At 42.2% G+C, this 17,858-nt stretch overlaps 1 protein-coding gene across 1 annotated transcript; it reads right to left on the bottom strand.

Moving 5' to 3' along the window:
- Nucleotides 1–1,317: 1,317 nt before the first annotated feature.
- On the bottom strand, nucleotides 1,318–15,387 carry OSTN (osteocrin). The gene is made up of 5 exons (XM_059479605.1): nucleotides 15,342–15,387; nucleotides 8,387–8,485; nucleotides 5,469–5,686; nucleotides 1,948–2,044; nucleotides 1,318–1,669 (listed from the first exon to the last, which is right to left on the bottom strand). The coding sequence occupies exons 2-4, from the start codon at nucleotides 8,483–8,485 to the stop codon at nucleotides 1,960–1,962; spliced, it is 402 nt and encodes a 133-aa protein (XP_059335588.1). The 5' UTR covers nucleotides 15,342–15,387; the 3' UTR covers nucleotides 1,318–1,669; nucleotides 1,948–1,959.
- Nucleotides 15,388–17,858: the final 2,471 nt, after the last annotated feature.

The raw sequence follows: 17,858 nt of genomic DNA, 5'->3' as shown, positions 1-17,858 counted from the left end.
TTCTTCTTTTCTGTGACGTCTGACAGCTTGGTTTGGAAAGCATCTGCAGCGCTTCAGCTCACACACAAGCACGGACAGCTCACCCACCAAAGGGGGAATGGTCTCCTAACTCAGCTGCAGTGCTCTGGCAGATGGCAAAGACAGGGACACCTCTTGATTTGAGTCACTGGTTTGTGCTGCTGCTCTCAGCAGCATCAGCCTATATTAGAAATATCAATAAAAGTGAAGTTTCTTCCAAATTTTCTATGTCTGGGCCAGTCTTGGTCTCTGGGCATGACTGCAGGCAAAGAGGGAAATGGAAAAGGCCCCTGCTGTGTCTGAGCACATGATTTAGATGTCACCTGCCCTTCTGAGTGGGAGCCTCATCTCTCACTATGGCTGAACCAGGACAATTGTCCCAAAGTCCCAATCCTTACAATAGCTTTTAAGTATACTTTTAAAATCTTTTAATTTTTTTTTCTTTTTTTTTTTTGCTAGCTGATGACCAGGTGCTTTGTGCCTCATACAAAATCAGGAAATTAACACTTAATTCCCATCTCTAGCATTGCTTCCTGCCTAACACAGGCTGTTTGGCAAGAATAACTTTTTTTTCCTTAATCCTGCATAATCCCTTTCTCAATGGATCTTCTTCTGCAATGCTAAGGACGATTTATACCCCAGAATAGCAATCCAAGGAATTTAGCTGATATGGACCAAAGTCCAAGAAGAAGAGAGAATGTGAGGTTTAGAAAACATCAGTTAGGAATCTGAGCATTGAGTTGTCAGCACAGAGCTCTTCTCAGCTGTATTTTATAATCTGGAAAGAAATGAAAAGGATGAAAGAGGAGTTAACATAACCTGTTTTACCCTGAAATGAAGTGGAGAGGACATGTTTACATTTTACCAGAGCGAGAAATACTTGAACTTTTAGAGCTGGATTCTGACCATGCCCTGTGCACACACCAAGAGGCTAAAATAAGGCATAAGATGCAGATGGCCTTGGAAGTGGCTGACCTCATATTTGGACGCTATCCTATGTTATGCATAGGGAGGGGTGAAATGTATTCATCAACTAAAAGTCTCACCACATTTCAGGATCTGCCATAGGATGAAAACATGTCTAAATATGGTGCAGAGATAAGAGAGAAACTACTCAAAACATCAGGACAAATACTAAGGTCCTGTATTCAGAGTAGCTCCTAGTGAGGGCAGAAAACATCTCCACCCAAACAGCAGATCAAAAGCTTTGTCCCATAACTGCCATATCCTCCCTTCATCTACTGATCAGCTCCCCTCCAGAAAGAGACGTGCAAAGCAAAGTCTTTGCTTTTCATGGACTGCTGTTGGCATCTCTGGAAGTTTTATTTTCAATCCAAAAAACTCAGTCCTGCCTGGGATAATAAAATTCTGCAAGTTTAACAGATAAATGCCATGCAATAAAAATATATACATATTCTCTGTTCCCTCCTACCAGTGACACAGTGCACAGCTGTGAGCATTCTGACCTGATGAACTGAACATGTTATTATTTGTAAATGCAACGTTTGTAAAATGCAACTTGAAACAGATTTTGTGGGAGGTCAATTCCTTGAGTGCTGTATCATTAGGCAAAGAAAAGACGTGCTGTGAGGCATCTTCCAAAACTCTGTAATGTTTCCAATACAGCATCACTCATTCAGAATAGAAGCATCTGCAGGCAAAAAAAAAAAAAAAAGGCAGTAAACATTACATTTTCCAATGTCAGCAATGCAAGGCTTGGACAAACACACTGTAAGGTGAAGTGGAGGAAATCAAAATGTTAGGAATACTTGTTTGTTTGTCTGTAGAGAGGTACTCAGTGGGAAATTAGGGCATTCCATGTTATAAGAAGCCATCATTCCCCAAGCCTGCTGCCATGACTGAGTTCCTCCAGCAGCAGAGAACATCTGGGTTCTCCAGTCTGCCCACAGCTGGGATGCTCTGGCTCACCTGCAGGAGCTGCTAACCCCTGGTGTCACCGAGCTGGCTCACTCCAATCCGGTCCAGAGGAACTCCAAACCTTCTCTTAGGCAGCTCCAGCACTTTCCTGCATGAGGAAAACAAGCAGAGAGGGAGGGAAACAAATGGGAAAAGACATCTATGAATAATCAAGGTGTTACTACATGTTTGATTCCTGCATTCATCCCACTAACACCTTATTGTTCAGACAGAACAGTGGGCAGGAGCAGCCAAAGATGTGAGGGTTTAAAAATAAGATGCTGCACTTGTCTTACAAAAGGCTGCAGTTGCAGCTGCTTTACAGTCTGGCTGAGCTTGATCCACTACCCCTGTTTTTATTTGGCAGCAAACTAACTTCACAGGTTAACTGCTGTTCATAAAAGAAAGGTGATACACTGCATTTATACAGGGGAATTGTTCCCTGCACAGTAGCACACACTGCAGGTGACCCATCACCTGGGTCTCTGAAAGCTCCAGGGCCAGCTGGGGCCAAGATTGGCAAGGAGGTGGAAAGTATTGCACAGTAAGAGGGGAAAAGTCAGAGATGGTCTAACAGGGTTTTTCAATAGGTTCTTTGGCAATATAGTGTTCATCAAAATTCTATAGGAGCAGTCCTTTGATTGAAAATGGGAAGATTTAGGTGTTGATTTTTTTTTCCTGTATATAGTAAATTTCCTGACAATTTGATGAATTGGGGCATGAGGAATGTGTGAAAGAATTTCTACAAAGCTATATTTTTTGTAGTTCTTTTTATATAAAATAATAAGTTTTCCCATCTTAATCCAGCATTTCTGGAGCATTTTTTCCACCAGCAAAAGTTATATTTTAATTAGCTGTGGAAATGGCAAGAATTCCTGCAGCTGAGAACGACCTCAACTTCTGCCCTCAGAAATACTTGTCAGTGAAATGCAAGTCCAAGAGAAGCCCTGGGAGATTAATTCTTTATCGGTCCTTGTTGAGGAACATAAAAATCAATTTTATTCTGTAAGTTGGCAGCTGCAAAGTAACAAGCAGGAGAGAATGCTGTGGTGCACTGGAGACTAACTTGGTGCCAGCACTGCTGGGCTGCCTCACCCTGGGGCTCTGGGGCTGTGCACACCCACCCAGAGCTGTGCAGCCCTGGGGCTCACTGAGCAGGCTCCTTCCTCACCCCTCTGGGGCAGGGCTGCATCCAATGCACCATTCCAGCATCCAACACATCATTCCAGCATCCAATGCACCATTCCAGCATCCAACACATCATTCCAGCATCCAATGCACCATTCCAGCATCCAACACATCATTCCAGCATCCACAGTCCAATGCATCATTCCAGCATCCAACACATCATTCCAGCATCCAATGCATCATTCCAGCATCCAACACATCATTCCAGCATCCAATGCACCATTCCAGCACCCACAGCCCTGCTGGCTCTGTCCCAGCTGCTTTCCACATCAGCCCAGGGATTGGGAATTGGTGCTGCATCCCCTGTGAGGGGAGCATCACATCAGTGCTAGAGAACATCCCAAAGGAAGGGGAGCTTTTGTTCGGCCTGTCCCTTCCTCAGGCATCCAGCACCGCTGCCCGAGCCCCAGGGAAGGCAAAGGGAAGGCAAGGCAGGATGCTCAGCCTGGCACCTCGAGGGAAGAGCTGCTTTCCCCGCGGGTGGGAGGCACAGGCGGGACCCTTGGGCTATCAGAGCCATCCCGAGCCTGCCTGGAGAAAAGGGGAGAGAACTCCCCGGAATGGAAGGGGATGGCAAAGGTGGGGTGGGGCGGGGTGGTGCTTCTGCCTGTGAGCTGTGCCAGTGCCATGCTGTGTTCAGAGCAGGGATGAGGAGCTGTACCAGTGCCCAGAGCAGGGATGAGGAGCTGTACCCATGCTCAGAGCAGGGATGAGGAGCTGTACCCATGCTCAGAGCAGGGATGAGGAGCTGTCCCAGCGCTCAGATCAGGATGAGCAGCTTTAGCAGTGCCGTGCTGTGATCAGAGCAGGGATGAGGAGCTGTAGCAGTGCTCACAGCCGGGACGAGGAGCTGTAGCAGTGCCGTGCTGTGTTCAGAGCAGGGATGGAGCAGTCCCAGCGCAGCCCATCGTCCCCTCTTGCGGCCGCCCCGCGCCACCGCAGCCCCGCCGCGCTCCGCTCCGCAGCGTCCCCGTGCCGGGGCGTACCAGGGACAAAGTGGCTTTTTCTACTTAAAACAGCCTTGTCTAGGATTCCCGCAGGTTCTTTCTCTCTCTCCTGCCTCCTGCACGCTTTCCCCGTGCTTTTCAAAGCGCTACAAAGCGATGTTGATGCCAGACCAGGATCTGCGCTCTCTGACATCGGTGGGTGTCACGACAAGCTGCGAATGGACTAACATTTGATCTGCTTTTTTCCAAAATTTTCTGCTTTGTGCCAGGCACTGCGTTGACTCGGGGGGCTCAATCTATTTATCAGATCTCACAAATTAATTTCCTGGTCTCTAAAGGTGACCAGCTCAGCGGGTACAGGAATGAGCTGTGATCTGCTGGTTGAGCCCCTGTTACAGGGTGGTCAGTACTTTGCTTTTGCTGTTGTTTTGAGGAATTTTTTATTTGTTTCTTTGTTTAGTTTTTCCCTTGTACTGCATATAGAATGAAAGATTTCCATCCAAAAAAAAAAAAAAAAAAAAAAAAAAAAAGAGAAAAATTTGGAACACCATGTACCTTTGCAAAAAAATTACAGCTTCAAAAATTACCTTTTTTTTTTCTTTGCCTGGAAAGGGAAAACATGCTAAAAAGCAAATGAAGAGTGAGCTGATTTTGATATCTTGAAGAGGCAGACAGAACAGAATAATTCTACTTAAGGTTTTAAGAATTTTGTATTTTATCACTTTTGGCTGCAGCCAAACAGTCCTAGTGGCAGACTGCGTGGATAAATGGAAAAACAACAAGAAAATATTGCAAAACTTTGTTTGAAAAAATACTTGTAATATTGACTGGCTCTCATGAATACTTTCCATTTCCAGATTAAGCTTTAAGCATGTTATTAAATACTTTGTGGCATTAGGGATTCCATCCAAGAGAAGACAGTTACCAGAAGAGCAGAACAAGACAGGCAGGCTCTGTCAGACACAGGGAGCAGCCCCTAAAGCTGTGCCCCAAACTCTGTCTCTCTCCAGCCACATTGAGCATCATTCTTTGCTTAGCCCTGTTATAAACAAGTTTATCTTCAAACACACATTGCTGCATTGTTTAAACCCTGACTTATCCAAAGCTAAAGGAGGTCTTGAAGCTCATTCTGCTGTCTGCCTGCCCATTTTCATGATGTGTCCTTCATCTTTCTGTTCAAAGCATCCACTCCAGCACACCTCCTTTCCATCCCAGTCTCAGGAGCACCCAGCCCTGCCCCTCTGCTCGTGAACCTCAGGCACATTTCTTGCTTTAGCAAAGGTCATGGTCAGAAATGTAGTTTTAAACTACACTTTAAAGCTAACCCATCAGTGTCCAGAGCACCCCGCAACAGCCTACCTCCAACTTTCTCACTGGCAGGAGCATTTAAGAGCTTACCTCTGTTTGCCTTTAGCATTCACAGAGGATGAAGAAATTCTGTCAATGGGGCAGTCAATTCCTGGGAAGCTTCTTTTCTTCTTGGTCTCAGTCACCTCGTTCTCCAGAGACACCAAGTCATCAAGCAGGAACAGTTTGGCTGCCAGGTTGGTGGCTGATTTCTCTTCACTGGCAATGGGAGGGTCTCCCACACCCAGAGCAGCAGGAGGCTCCAGAGGCTGCAGAAGAAAGCAGGAAAATTTCAGTTTGCTGGCTGCTCAAGTCCCAGGAAATAAAAGAATTCAACCAGTGTCATAGGAGCAGTCCTGTAAATACAGAACTACCAGGACACCCACTGAAATTGGGACAATGATTTAAAACAAATTTCCTTCTCTGAAATGTGGCCTGTTTCCCCAGACAGGATTTTGCTGTCAGAGTCTGGAGTTCTTTTTAAATAGAACTGAACTTGCTCTCATTATTATTGCAAGAAATATCAAAATGTGTTACTTCACAAAGCCAATTTCTGCAGGCCATCCCACTATTCTTATCTCAGCACTGTGATTAGTATCATTTATAGCATGAGCTGAGTAATTTAATCCTTCTGAAAAATGCAATCACCATTGCCCGACTCCAATATCCATTCCGATAGTTTTCAATAAACTGATTTTTGTTTTTTAAATGAATGCTAATAAGTAGTAATGAAAACTTCTACAGAAGTTTCCATCCATATATGACAAATTAATTAATTAATTGTTATGCAAAAAATGCCCCCCAAAAAAACTTTCTCAGCCCTGGCATTCAAAGAAATGATGCAGTAACACTACATGGGGAGAAGGAAAGGAAAGAAAATGCTCTTGAATTGACACAGCAGTTTGAACCTTAATTCCAACATTAGGCTTAACACCACTTCAAATCCAAACTTTGCTACAAGAATAGCTGAAAATACGGGGGTCTATTGAGAAAGAAATGAAACTAATCAAGGTTAAATTGTTGCTTTGCATGTGGCAGAAAAATACAGGGCAGCAGACAGTCTACAAAAGCAAGCTCAGATCTTTGTCCCTTGGAATGAAATGCACCTTCTTGTTCACTTGATCTTCACAGAATTAGAAATATTACAGCTTACAGCATCAAACAGGTTTTGTTCTCTTTTAGAAGCACACTGCTATTGTTGTTGTTCCTGCATGGTGGGTTTAGTACAGTGTGAAGGAGGGCAGCACATGGATGATGCCATATCCTTGTCATCTCCAGTTGTGGGGGGATGTTCCCCACTGCTCATGGGGGGCAGGCAGGGACGGAGTGCACAAAACTGTGACCTTCATGTGAGGAGGAGCACAGGAGCACAGTGATCACACCAATGGTGTGAAACCTTTATAAAGGATCTCACATTGTCCCCTGACTCTGCTTTTTGTAAGCCTCAAGTACAAGAACAGTCCTTTCTGCTCTCTTTTAGGGTTATAAAATTTTCATAGAGGTTTGCAACCAAATGATGCCTTCAAAAAGGACTGAACACTTCTTTCTGGTTAAGGGGGATAAATACCTACAATAACAGTTGAAACTAGAAGGGCAAAGAGCCTTTACTCTTGAACACCTTGCAACTCCACTTACTTTGTATTCAAAAGATGTAATGGAATTGTAAGAAGTAAAGTGACAGCTAAAATCATAATAAGAAGTAGAAAACAGTTTCCTTCTGGTAAACCACTGAAAAAAGTACAATTTCACAGATAAGCAGAGATGAGAGTGGGTGTAGGTGGTATAGTGGAAGGTTTGCAAACTTGAGAACAGCAATGAAATGAATAAAAACTAGTAATTTTTTTCCTCAAGAGAAAGAGCTTCCCAGTACACCCAGTGAAGTCACCAGATGGTGGATTTAAAATAAATATAAAGAGTTACTTTTTAAACACAGCAAACAGATGAAGAGAAAGCACTGGTATAGATTGTTGTGGATACTGAAATTTTAAACTGGTTCAAAGACAGATTCTGGCCCATTATAAGATAAACATGCCCTGGTCCAGTGAAGGTCTCTAGATCTACAAGTCTGCAAAGATTTTCTGTTCTTATATTCTTCTCACAAAAATCTATCACTGATGGAGGCAGGATACCAGGTGTGTTTTGTAGAATCAGGTCATGCTTGTGTGAAAACAGAGAGCAAGGCAGAGGGATCAATCAGTATTCTTCAGTAGCCATCTGATGTTTAAGTTGATCTTAAAACCTATGTAAAAACCCTAGAGGCAAACAGTGCAACTTTCAGTTAACTTTTAGATACTTGACTTTTTTTTTTTTTTTATGGCATGAAACCATTACATAAATACCTTTTCTGCCAAATCTGCCTTATGTCAAGACGACATAAAAATAGGGAATGCAGTAGAAGTATTTTCAGGTGCAACCCCTACATATCATCCTGGGTGAAATGTGAGACAACCCATCCATTTCATCTGCTGCTTTCCTTTGCAAGGTTAGGAAAGTGACTTTGCTCCCTCCCCCTCCTGGTCTACTGCATCTCCTTTAATTTGTAATTTTTGTGCAGGTGATCTTCTCCCAGGGATCTCTTTATGGCTTCTGAAAGCTTCAGCTTTCTCATGCTATTATTGTAAGAAGAATAATTAAATTTTCCTTCCAGTGTTAGAGAAGTTTGCTTTCCCCCCTTCCATCACCTCCTTCCCCTCTTCAGGAAGTTCTCCATCCACTGGACAATGTTTTAACACACAGGAAATCCCCAAGTGTTCGGGACAGTCTGTGAGAGTTTGGGTGAGGCCTCATTCAGTCTGTTCCCCTAGAACCTTGCAATTTGCATCTCTCTCTTCTTGAGGCTCCTCCTTGGCCCTTACAGGGTCAATTCTGATCCTACACCTTCCAACAGTGTTTGGGTACTCCAGTGTCCTCCTCTTCTGTGGCTAAGAATGCCCAAGGAAGAGCAGGAACCTTCAGGAACCTTCACCTACCTCTGGAGCTGCCTGTGCAAGGAGCACAGAGCTGGAGTTCCACCACAGCAGGGCAATCACCAGGGCCAAATGCGCCACCACCAGCTGAAACTGCAGCATCTGCAAAGGAGAACAATCTGTAAATTACTCCACAGCTGCATCCCCTGAGGAGTCTTTCTCCACAGGTCTTAGAGAAGTAAAAAACAAAGGGAGACTCTCCCCATGGCTGTTAATAAGTTTTATCTGTCAGAGTCACTGCATGAAGATAATGCCAGCTGAATGTTCCTCAGCCTTGCATGCAGCATCAGCTCCCTCCTCTGCTCCTTCCTACACAGCCCTGCCAAGCTTTTGATTCCTTGCTGCACAGAGGTGCAATCCTTGCAGCAGCAGCAGTCAGGAATGCAAATTTGCCTTAAAACCAGATGAACTGCATGATGTCTTGTAAGCAGGGAGCCTTTGGCTTTGTAGCCCAGGCTGCCCCTGTGACAGAAGTCATGTACCCCTCCAGCTGTATTTTGAAGGCAAGGCTGAGTTTTGCTAGTCCCCAACATGATTTAGTGGGAGCCACAACCTCCAGTGGCATCCTGCAATAAAATTATTCACAATGAGCTTGCAGAGGGATGGGCTGCTGAGACTGGTGGCACTCTGACCATGTGTCACAGCTGCAGAACTGCAGATGCCCACCAAGCCTTTAAATAACGCAGGTTGTTTTGGGAGGCTCAGGATGGGGAAGGTGCTTGATTACCTCTGGACACAGGTTTAGCCTACATTGTTTAAGTCCTTGTTTGGATCCAGATCTTAAAACCTGATCTGCCTTCAATTCCCCAGGCAGGAGTTTTTCAGGTGATGTCAGGAAGAGCTGGGCTGGGGCCTTTTGCCAAAGGCAACTGCTAATTTGCTGTTTTCCCTGTCTCCAGGTCCTGCCCCAGAGTATAATTCAGACTTCCATATTCATACTTCAATTTATAATTCAAGTCTGATTCTGCAGTTCTTTGCTGAGTCTCCACTTGGCAGAGCAGAAACACAAAGAGTATATGAATATATATATGCACACAATAAATTATTATTATTATTATTATTATTATTATTATTATTATTATTATTATTATTATTATTATTATTATTATTATTATTATTATTATTGTCTATAGGGGATGGGCAGTTAGGAAGAAAGCTGCTGGTTACTCTGCAGGGGTGAGGCAGACAGTTCACTGGAATCAAAGGACAAAGTCAAAGCACTAAGCCACCTGGTGCCACTGTCTCTCAGCCCCATTGCTTGACATAAACACAGAGGTCTGCCTGGGTGTTTTTAAAGCTGGAACCCTCCACAATGTATATTTTTGTATGTGGGTGTGCATTGAAATTTGAAGTAGCACTCTACTACCTTCACAGATAACCACATCCTGATTATTTGGATACAGAGATGTAAAAATAAAGGGCAAGGTTAAAAACATTTATTTATGGTTTATTATGGTTTAAGATCTGTGCTGGTATTCATTCAAGCCAAAGACTAAAGAGCTAAAAATAGCAGCTGGTACACTAATGAAAATAAACAGTGAGGCACCTGCAACACTAAAGACATTTGATTAACTGGTCAGAACTCGACGCCAGTGAAATTAGAAGCGGAGGAAATTTTAAGGACTTAAAGCTTGGCTCTACTTCCCAAAGAAATAAGGAGCTAAAGAGGTGGTATTACTGACTGAAAAGGGAGCAAAACTCGAGTCCAGCAAGACCCTGTTGTGCTGATTTTCATGCAGCAATGGGACCAAGGCAGGAGAAGAAGGCAGGGTTATTGTAGTGGAATGGTTTGGCTTTAGAAAAGCAATTGCAAAATAATAATGCAGGGAGGATTATGTAAATACAATTAAAATCACACTTTCTTCTGCCAGTCTGGGACTTAATTTTACCTCCTTTAGCCATGTCATAGGACCTCAGTTATTAAAAGAAGTTACTGGTATTTCTCCTTGAACTTGTTGCAATTGGCCAAGCAGAGCCCTCTGGCCAAAAAGGGGTTTTCCCAGCCATGCACTGGCTATTGCTTCACCCCATCCATATTTCACCTTGACACATTCCAAGAGAGGATTTAAGAGAGGCTGGACAGTATTTGTTCCTGAAGGAGACTAAGCAAAGTTCTGACAAACTTTTCAAGATGCACCCTGAATTGTATTGAAATTGTATCCTTCCAGAAAATTCTTCAGCGCCAGCTTCACAGAGCTAGGTCAAGGGATAATAATTCCATGTCTGTAATATCTCAGGGTCTTGTGTTATCTGACATAAAATATGGTTTTCCCTTCTCTAAATGTAATTGCAAGTCTGAAATTGAGACATATTTATGTGTCTTAGTGATACTTTAGCTTGAAATGTGTCAAAACTAAAATTCCTCCTATAATTAGGTATCTTTGTTGGCAGTCCAATTAAAATAAAATTAAAGATAAAAGAAAGAACAGTATTCTACCTTATCAAAGCAGGATAAACATACAAAACTTTTACTTAGGAACCAGTGCAGAGCCAAATTCCAGGAAAATATCACAAGAAAGCAAAACGCTTTACCGAACAGAAACTGTTAAGTCTCCAACATCAAACCAAAGGACTTAAAAGATTTTTTTCTTACAGGCAAAAAAACAAAACCCAAAATGACATCCTGAAGATAAGTGGGCTGAACAAACCTCAGACAGAATGCAATTCATCACCAAGCTCCAAACCCATTGCCTGTCAAAAGCGGTAACAGCCATCATTGTTCTTACCCATTTGAACCGCGATATTTCACATCACTGTGGAGATTACTCTGCAAGCATAAATCACAATGGACTTATTTTTCTTACTGGCCTGTTAGCAAGAGAACCGAGGCAAGACATCATGCCTGACTCTGCAATCCCTCACTGCAGTGTGTCCTGCTGGCTGTGCTCTGCTCTGCGACTCCAGCACGGGACATGCCCAAGGCGCTGCAAACCAGGACCTTGCTCTTGCAATCAGCACCTTGTGGCCAAGCCTTGAGGTTTTGCCTGGATACCACCAGAATGAGAGCCAAGGCTTGGCTGTCTCACAGGCATTGGGAAGCTCCTGGCAGGGCCTCTTTGGCCTCCAGTGCTCCTCCTGCAACACTGGGACAGCACTGGGAAGTGATGAACTTCATCACCTGCTGGCCAGGAAGGTCTCTGGGACTGTGCAGATTCCGGCCAGCTGGGGAAATCAGGTCTGCAAACCAGTTACTGAGCTATTTTGTTACTGCTCCAGCACCACAAAATAGAATGTTAACTCCTGCTACCTATCTTAATTGAGTTGATTAATCAAATTGAGTACTCACAGTGGTCTTGCTATGCTTGCATTGCATGCCCAAATGGAATATACCTTGACCAAAAAAATGATGATGGATGATTATCTTACCAAAAAGAACAACTTAAAAATGGCTTGTGTAAAGCTCTAAGAAGTCTGCTCCTGCTGGAACAAATTTTCCTTACTTTTAAAAGTTGTAAAAGGTATCCTCTGATCATATATATCACCACAAAGCCAAAAGTACTGCCCCTACCACCAGTGCTAGTGATTTCAGAACTGCTGAAGGATCCTGTGTCTCAGGTGCAATCTTGTACTTATGTAAATGTCAAGGAAAAAGGATAAAAATCAAAACAAATCCCACCCTCAGAAAAAAAAGCAGATCTTAAAAATAGGCTGGAGTGGTGTTTTTGTTGTCATCCCACAGAGGAGATATGGAGCATTTCTCACATATTGCTTTCTAAAAGATGCTGCAGCCACACATTGAAACATGGGGCTTTAGTGACAAAATGAAATGTAAGCTGCCAGTGTCAGGCTCTTTATGTTATTAATAATGTGTTTTCTGGAGTAGGCATAGATTTTTAAACAATGCCATATATTTTTTTATACGTGGCACAGACACTGACAACTTCTACAATGTATTTTTCCTTCTATTTTCAGTCTCATGACTATATAGATATATAGAGGCAGATAGGTTTCATCTAGTGAAACCAGAGAGAACTTGAAATTCATAGACTTATGCAAGAGGCTTATGATTAGCTATTTTGAGATAGCTAGGCATTTTTGTGTCCCACAAGAATCTTTTTGTCAGACAGAATTTCAAGGCCAAGCATGCTCCACTTCCTGAAAATGAAGTTCCTTCAAGGTTTCTCAAGGTAGTCAAGATTTGTTGATTGATTTCTAAAGCTTTCATTTCAGTAATTGTATTCCCTGTACCATGGTTTCTGGTGCTCAGTCCTGACATGTTCTCCTATCACCACGTTAGTCACCTTTGCCTTTTTTGACAGCTGTGCTTTGGCTCAGAAGTTGCTCGAGCACACAGCTGTTCTTGCCACTTGTACTCACATAAAAAAGAATTTTATGCCATGGTTTCAGTCATAGTTTAGTCACTGCAGGGCTCACCTGGACCCTGCCCACAGAGGACACAACATCTGTGGGAGCAGCACTGGCATCATGTGAAGGAAGGATGGAAAGGTGACCCTCTAATTCCCATGAGGAGTCCAGGAAGGGCATAAATGAACACAGCCCTGCCAGGGCACCTTTGCTGGACAGACACAAGCATGATTCAGGGACAAATTAACTGACAGAGGTGAGCAGACACTTGTGAAAACACAGTCATGGTTCTCATCTCTTCCTTTGAAAACAGGGCATGAAACCAAATGGCCATACACAACAAGTGAGGACAATTTTCTTTAGAATGGGCAGCAAGGACACAGGTTGGACATCCTGCAAAGCTGGCTACACATTTACACTATTACACTGTGTAATAAATCCATTTTTAGCAACAGATTTCAAAAATTAAAAACCCCAAACTCACATATATACCATAAAAGTAGGAGACCATGAAGCAACAGACAAACAGAAGTGATGAAGCCCATCTAGAAAGGGCTATTAAAAAAGAGGGATGCTATGAAGTGTAAAAAAATATCTCTTAGTGGGAAAAACCTATTTACACCTTTCCTCAAAAGATAATTGAGTAAGCTGCAGTATTCCTGGTATGTACAATGGAATACAAAACATTATTAGATTATTCTTCATTGCCAACAAACTCTCAACCCTACACTGTTTATATATATACTGACTAAACATGCCAACTTTTCTTAACATTTCCAACAGTTTGACATTCAGCTTTCTTTCTTCTTTTCCACAAGAGCCAAAAACTTTTCATTGTTAGAGTGCCATCTTCAGAATTTGAAGCAAAAATAAGAAATCTTTCCATCAAGAAAAATCATGAAATAGATTGTGGTTTTCTATATTAGAAAATAATTTTTTCCTAACAGCATTGAAGTGATAAGATCTTCACACCAGGTATAAAGAGTATATTAGCAAAATAGGTTTTCAATAGAAAAGCAGACCATTTAAAGTATAATAAAAATATCCCTCAAGATAAGCTTTTCAGAGACAAGAATGGCATTGGAATTTCTTAACAAGATTCACACGCTGATACTGATTTACTCAAAAAACACTTTAACATTCTGATCCAGGGTATTACTTGAAGAAGAAAAGTCTTGGGGGAGATGCATGGCAAATGTAAATTGGAGAGTAACCCATCTCTCTGAGTTAGCTAAGAAGAGAAGGAAAGCTGCAAGCACTTGCAATCTTTGTCAGGGTCTAATAACAGAGCTCGTACAAGTGCTGTGTGTTTTAATTGGCTATTCAAGAAGCCCAGAAAGGCACTTGTCATTCATTCCAAGAGTGAAAACAAAGCCCTAATCTCCTGAAATCAGATTGGCAGGTATTTATAAAAAATGAAGAATGCCTGGTCCAGTCAGATATATTTTGCAGTTTTCCCATAATTTACACCATAGATTTGCTTGGTTTGAGCTGGGGGGTTTTGCCTGTTATTTCTCATAATGCTCAAAGTATTTTACAGAAAAAATGGGTTGAGCTGCATTTTAGATACAGGTGAGCAGAGACAGATAAATGCAATAATAAGTTTCCTGAGTTAAGCAGTGGGCAGAGGCACAAAATGTTCTCTCACCTCCTCAGGTTTCAGCTCTGCACTCCCCACGAGAGAACAATCATTGCAAATTGAAACACCAAGTAAGGAAAGCTAAGGGCACTGCGTGCTAGTGCTTCAAAAATTAGTGGATTCTGAACTTTATTGTAGCCTCTGGACATCTAAACCAAACGTTATTTGCATGTATTTACTTGTACAACTTCAGTGTGGGAGGAAAAAAAAAAACCCAGTGAAATAGTTTTGAACTCAGAATGGAGAAATTACAATGACTATCACAGAATCAGAGTCTGCCTTCCATTACAGGGGTACAAAGCTGAACTAGCCAGATCACTGGATAATGATAATTACTCTGTTAGTGTAGGAATGTTTTTGCAGTTATTCTATTATTGCAGGAATGCAGCAGAATCTGGATCAACATTTGTCTAATATGGGATATAGTAAAACCCTTTTGCAGATCCATAAATTAAAGACTTTTCCTAAATAATTTATCTCATGTTTTCCAATATATTAGATGTAGCAAACTTGTCTACCACATAAGATATTTAGCAATGCAAAAGAATTGTTCTGTCACAGCTCTTCGGCTTATTTTAAGAAGTAATATGCATTTGACAATAACTTACACAAAAGGAAAATCCATAACAATATAAAAAGACAGCAGTTTACTGCAAAGGACTGAAACAGCATAAAAGTAATTTGTCACTGTTGCAAAATGCACTGACACATTCTGTTTAAACATTGGCTGATTAACTGAAGGAAATAAGTTTCCACTGCATATTTGTAACTCAGTTTTACTACCAAAAATCCTAGGTGATAGGCACCTATTATCTTAATTCCAAAGTAAAAAGTACTGGGATAAGTACTTGTGCTTTTCCCATCAGATCTTTATACCTTTTACATGTCTGTTAATTAAAAAAAAAAAAGGAAGAAAACATCAAAAAGAGGAAAACACAGAAGGGAAGAATGCTTCTGTAAAGAGAGCAGAAGACACAAAACATCCCCAAGATATTCTGCCCTTACTCTTCTTACCTTGCATTGGATGCAAGTAATTCCAACCTTAATGGTCCTGCTATGTTCTTCCTCCTAACTTATCCTTAATGTTCAGCTTTCTTTCAGAGTTTTTATAGTGTCTGGTGTAGGCTACAAACTCCAATCACTGCCTTTGCTTTCTCTTACATCATTTCTAAAGATTTTCCACTGATCCTTGCCCTAAACCTTTCTCTGTCCTGCACTCTCACACACAAACTTGCCTCACATTTGTTATATTTATTGCTGTGATCAAAATGATTAGGTTATAATTAAAGGTATAGGAGTTTGTTCTGGTTTTATTTTTCCCTTTTATTCATTTAATTTCAAGATTCAGACAGTCATGGGAGTAGAAAAATTTTCAGCAGCAGCATCACCATTCCTCTAAACTCTCACTTTTGTAAACTGCAGTAGAGAAACAATGATGTCCTGACTCATTACTGAGGGTTTTTTAAAATTTTGTTTCTTGGGGACATCAGAAGGACTGTATTCGCTTCAGAAAGAAATTACCATGTTTTTAGTAGACCAAGCACCACTGTAAGTTAAGCATTAGAAAAGGATTGTGCTTTGTAAAGCAAGTGACAAGAACTTAAGTCTTTCAGACACTTCATTTCTGTTATTGAACTGTTAAGTTATTGAATTGTAAAGCATAAGCTGTGGAGATGCCTATCTTTCCTAGGCAGTACCAGAGGACTTATTTCTTTCCCTGTTTGCCTCCCTAGAATAAGCCTATCTTCCTTTTTGCCCATTTTTTAAAATCTCAGATTTTAATAGATTCGTGAAGCATTTTGGGGTTTAAAATTCTAACCGGTGCAGGCTCCTTAAGGGTTAACTCACAGTAATTTTATTCCCTAAATAGAAAGGCACAGCACTCTGAAATTAGTTTTTACTCTGACTTGCCAAAAGCTGTTCCTACAAGCCATGTACAGTGAAAGGAAATTTGCAGTATGTGGGAAAAAATTGCTAGCCAGGAAGCAAACACTGATTTCATTTGTCTTGGTCAAAGTGAACCAGGACAAACAAGAGTTTGGTCGTATTGGGGCAAAGCAAGGACTCCTGCCCTGTATCTGGACATGTTCCTGGCCAGGCTGGATGGGGCTCTGAGCACCCTGGTCTTGGGGAAGGTGTCCCTGCCCAGGGCAGGGGGGTGGCACTAGGTGATATTTGAGGTCCCTTCCAACCCAAGGTGTTCTGTGTTTCTACAGCATCTCCCAGAGCAGATCAGCAGAAATCCTGCAGAAACACAGAAATGAGCTGGCCACAGGGGCTGCCACACCAGGGTCAGGCAGGCTGAGGCTCTTCTCCACTGCAGGTCCAAGAAAGCAGTGATGGGGGCTGCAGAAGCCCAAATGGGCTCGGAGGGTACTGGAGGAGCAAGAGAATCAAAAGAGCAGAGCCAAACACCACCAGACTGAAACACAGCTGGAAATGCTGCTGCACAAAGAGAACTGGACAGAGGCCCATTTTGCTGCATTTAGGTGGTGGTTTGCTGCTGGAAGTCCAAGGACACAACTGCCGTGACCAATGTGTCTAAAACAAGCAAGCAGGATCTCAGAAAAAATAAATAAATAAAGATCATGACAATCTAACAATGAGGTATGATCAGTTTATGGGCTACCTTACCTCAGTGACAAATGACCACAAGGTGCTACTGACCAGCTACTGCAGCTCCGGGCACTGAGTTTCTTCTTTCTTCTGTTGGAAGGACACAAGGTGGCACTCACAGGCATTTTCTCCTCTTGGGAGTTCCTACAGGTCTATCTTAAGGTCTTCAAGCAGAATTTCTGCAGGATTCCATTCTGCCATCATGCTTGGTGTTGATGTGGATGGTAGGAGAGCTGGGCTGTGACACTGGGAGCAAGCTGATGACAGAGAGCTGAGTGCTGGCAGTGAAGGTGTTGTGGTGTTTCCCATCACAGGGGAGAGCCTGGAGAACAGCTGAGACTCAGCCATCTACAACTCAGCACCTCACAAGAGTGAGGGAGAGGGGGAGGACTGCGGAAAAAACAGAAGTGCACCCATAGTGTCACCTCCTTTGGCTCCAAGAGGATGTCTACGAACTGGCATCAAAATTTTCTTTTATCCTCTCCATGGATCAGTGATGCTATAGCAAGGCTCCAGCCACTTTTGGACCTACCCTACCCTCTGAGGTTGAGGGTCTTCCTTTAAGAAAATTTATTTTCTATTTCACAATTTATCACTGTGTCCTTCCTACAAAATGTAAAAGATTTCAGAAATGGTTGCTGATACACACAATTATAATCAGCTCCAACTAGGAAGTGTGAAAGACTCAGATCCAGGTAATTTGTCATCTTTATGGGCTGCTTCTGACCTTAGCATAAGACATTCTACCAGCACACATATGGGTTTTCTCTCTGGGGAAAAAGAAACGCCAACAAACCGACCAACCAAGCAAGCAAAGAAGAAAACAAACAAAACAAAAGAAGAAATACTACTAATAAAAATTAATAGTGTGTTAGAGTGTTAACATCTAATTTCCTGCTTTAAATTGACCGTGAT

This window comes from Ammospiza nelsoni, chromosome 10, assembly GCF_027579445.1.
Source record: "Ammospiza nelsoni isolate bAmmNel1 chromosome 10, bAmmNel1.pri, whole genome shotgun sequence".
NCBI lineage: Eukaryota > Metazoa > Chordata > Aves > Passeriformes > Passerellidae > Ammospiza > Ammospiza nelsoni.
This window is presented reverse-complemented; position numbering and strand designations above follow the sequence as displayed.

Coding starts and splice junctions, on each gene's coding strand:
- OSTN (XM_059479605.1), bottom strand. CDS start 8,485: ATGCTGCAGTTTCAGCTGGTGGTGGCGCATTTGGCCCTGGTGATTGCC. Junction 5,687..8,386: donor TTGCACAGGCAGCTCCAGAG/GTAGGTGAAGGT, acceptor TTTCTTCTGCAG/CCTCTGGAGCCTCCTGCTGC. Junction 2,045..5,468: donor AATGCTAAAGGCAAACAGAG/GTAAGCTCTTAA, acceptor TTCCTCATGCAG/GAAAGTGCTGGAGCTGCCTA.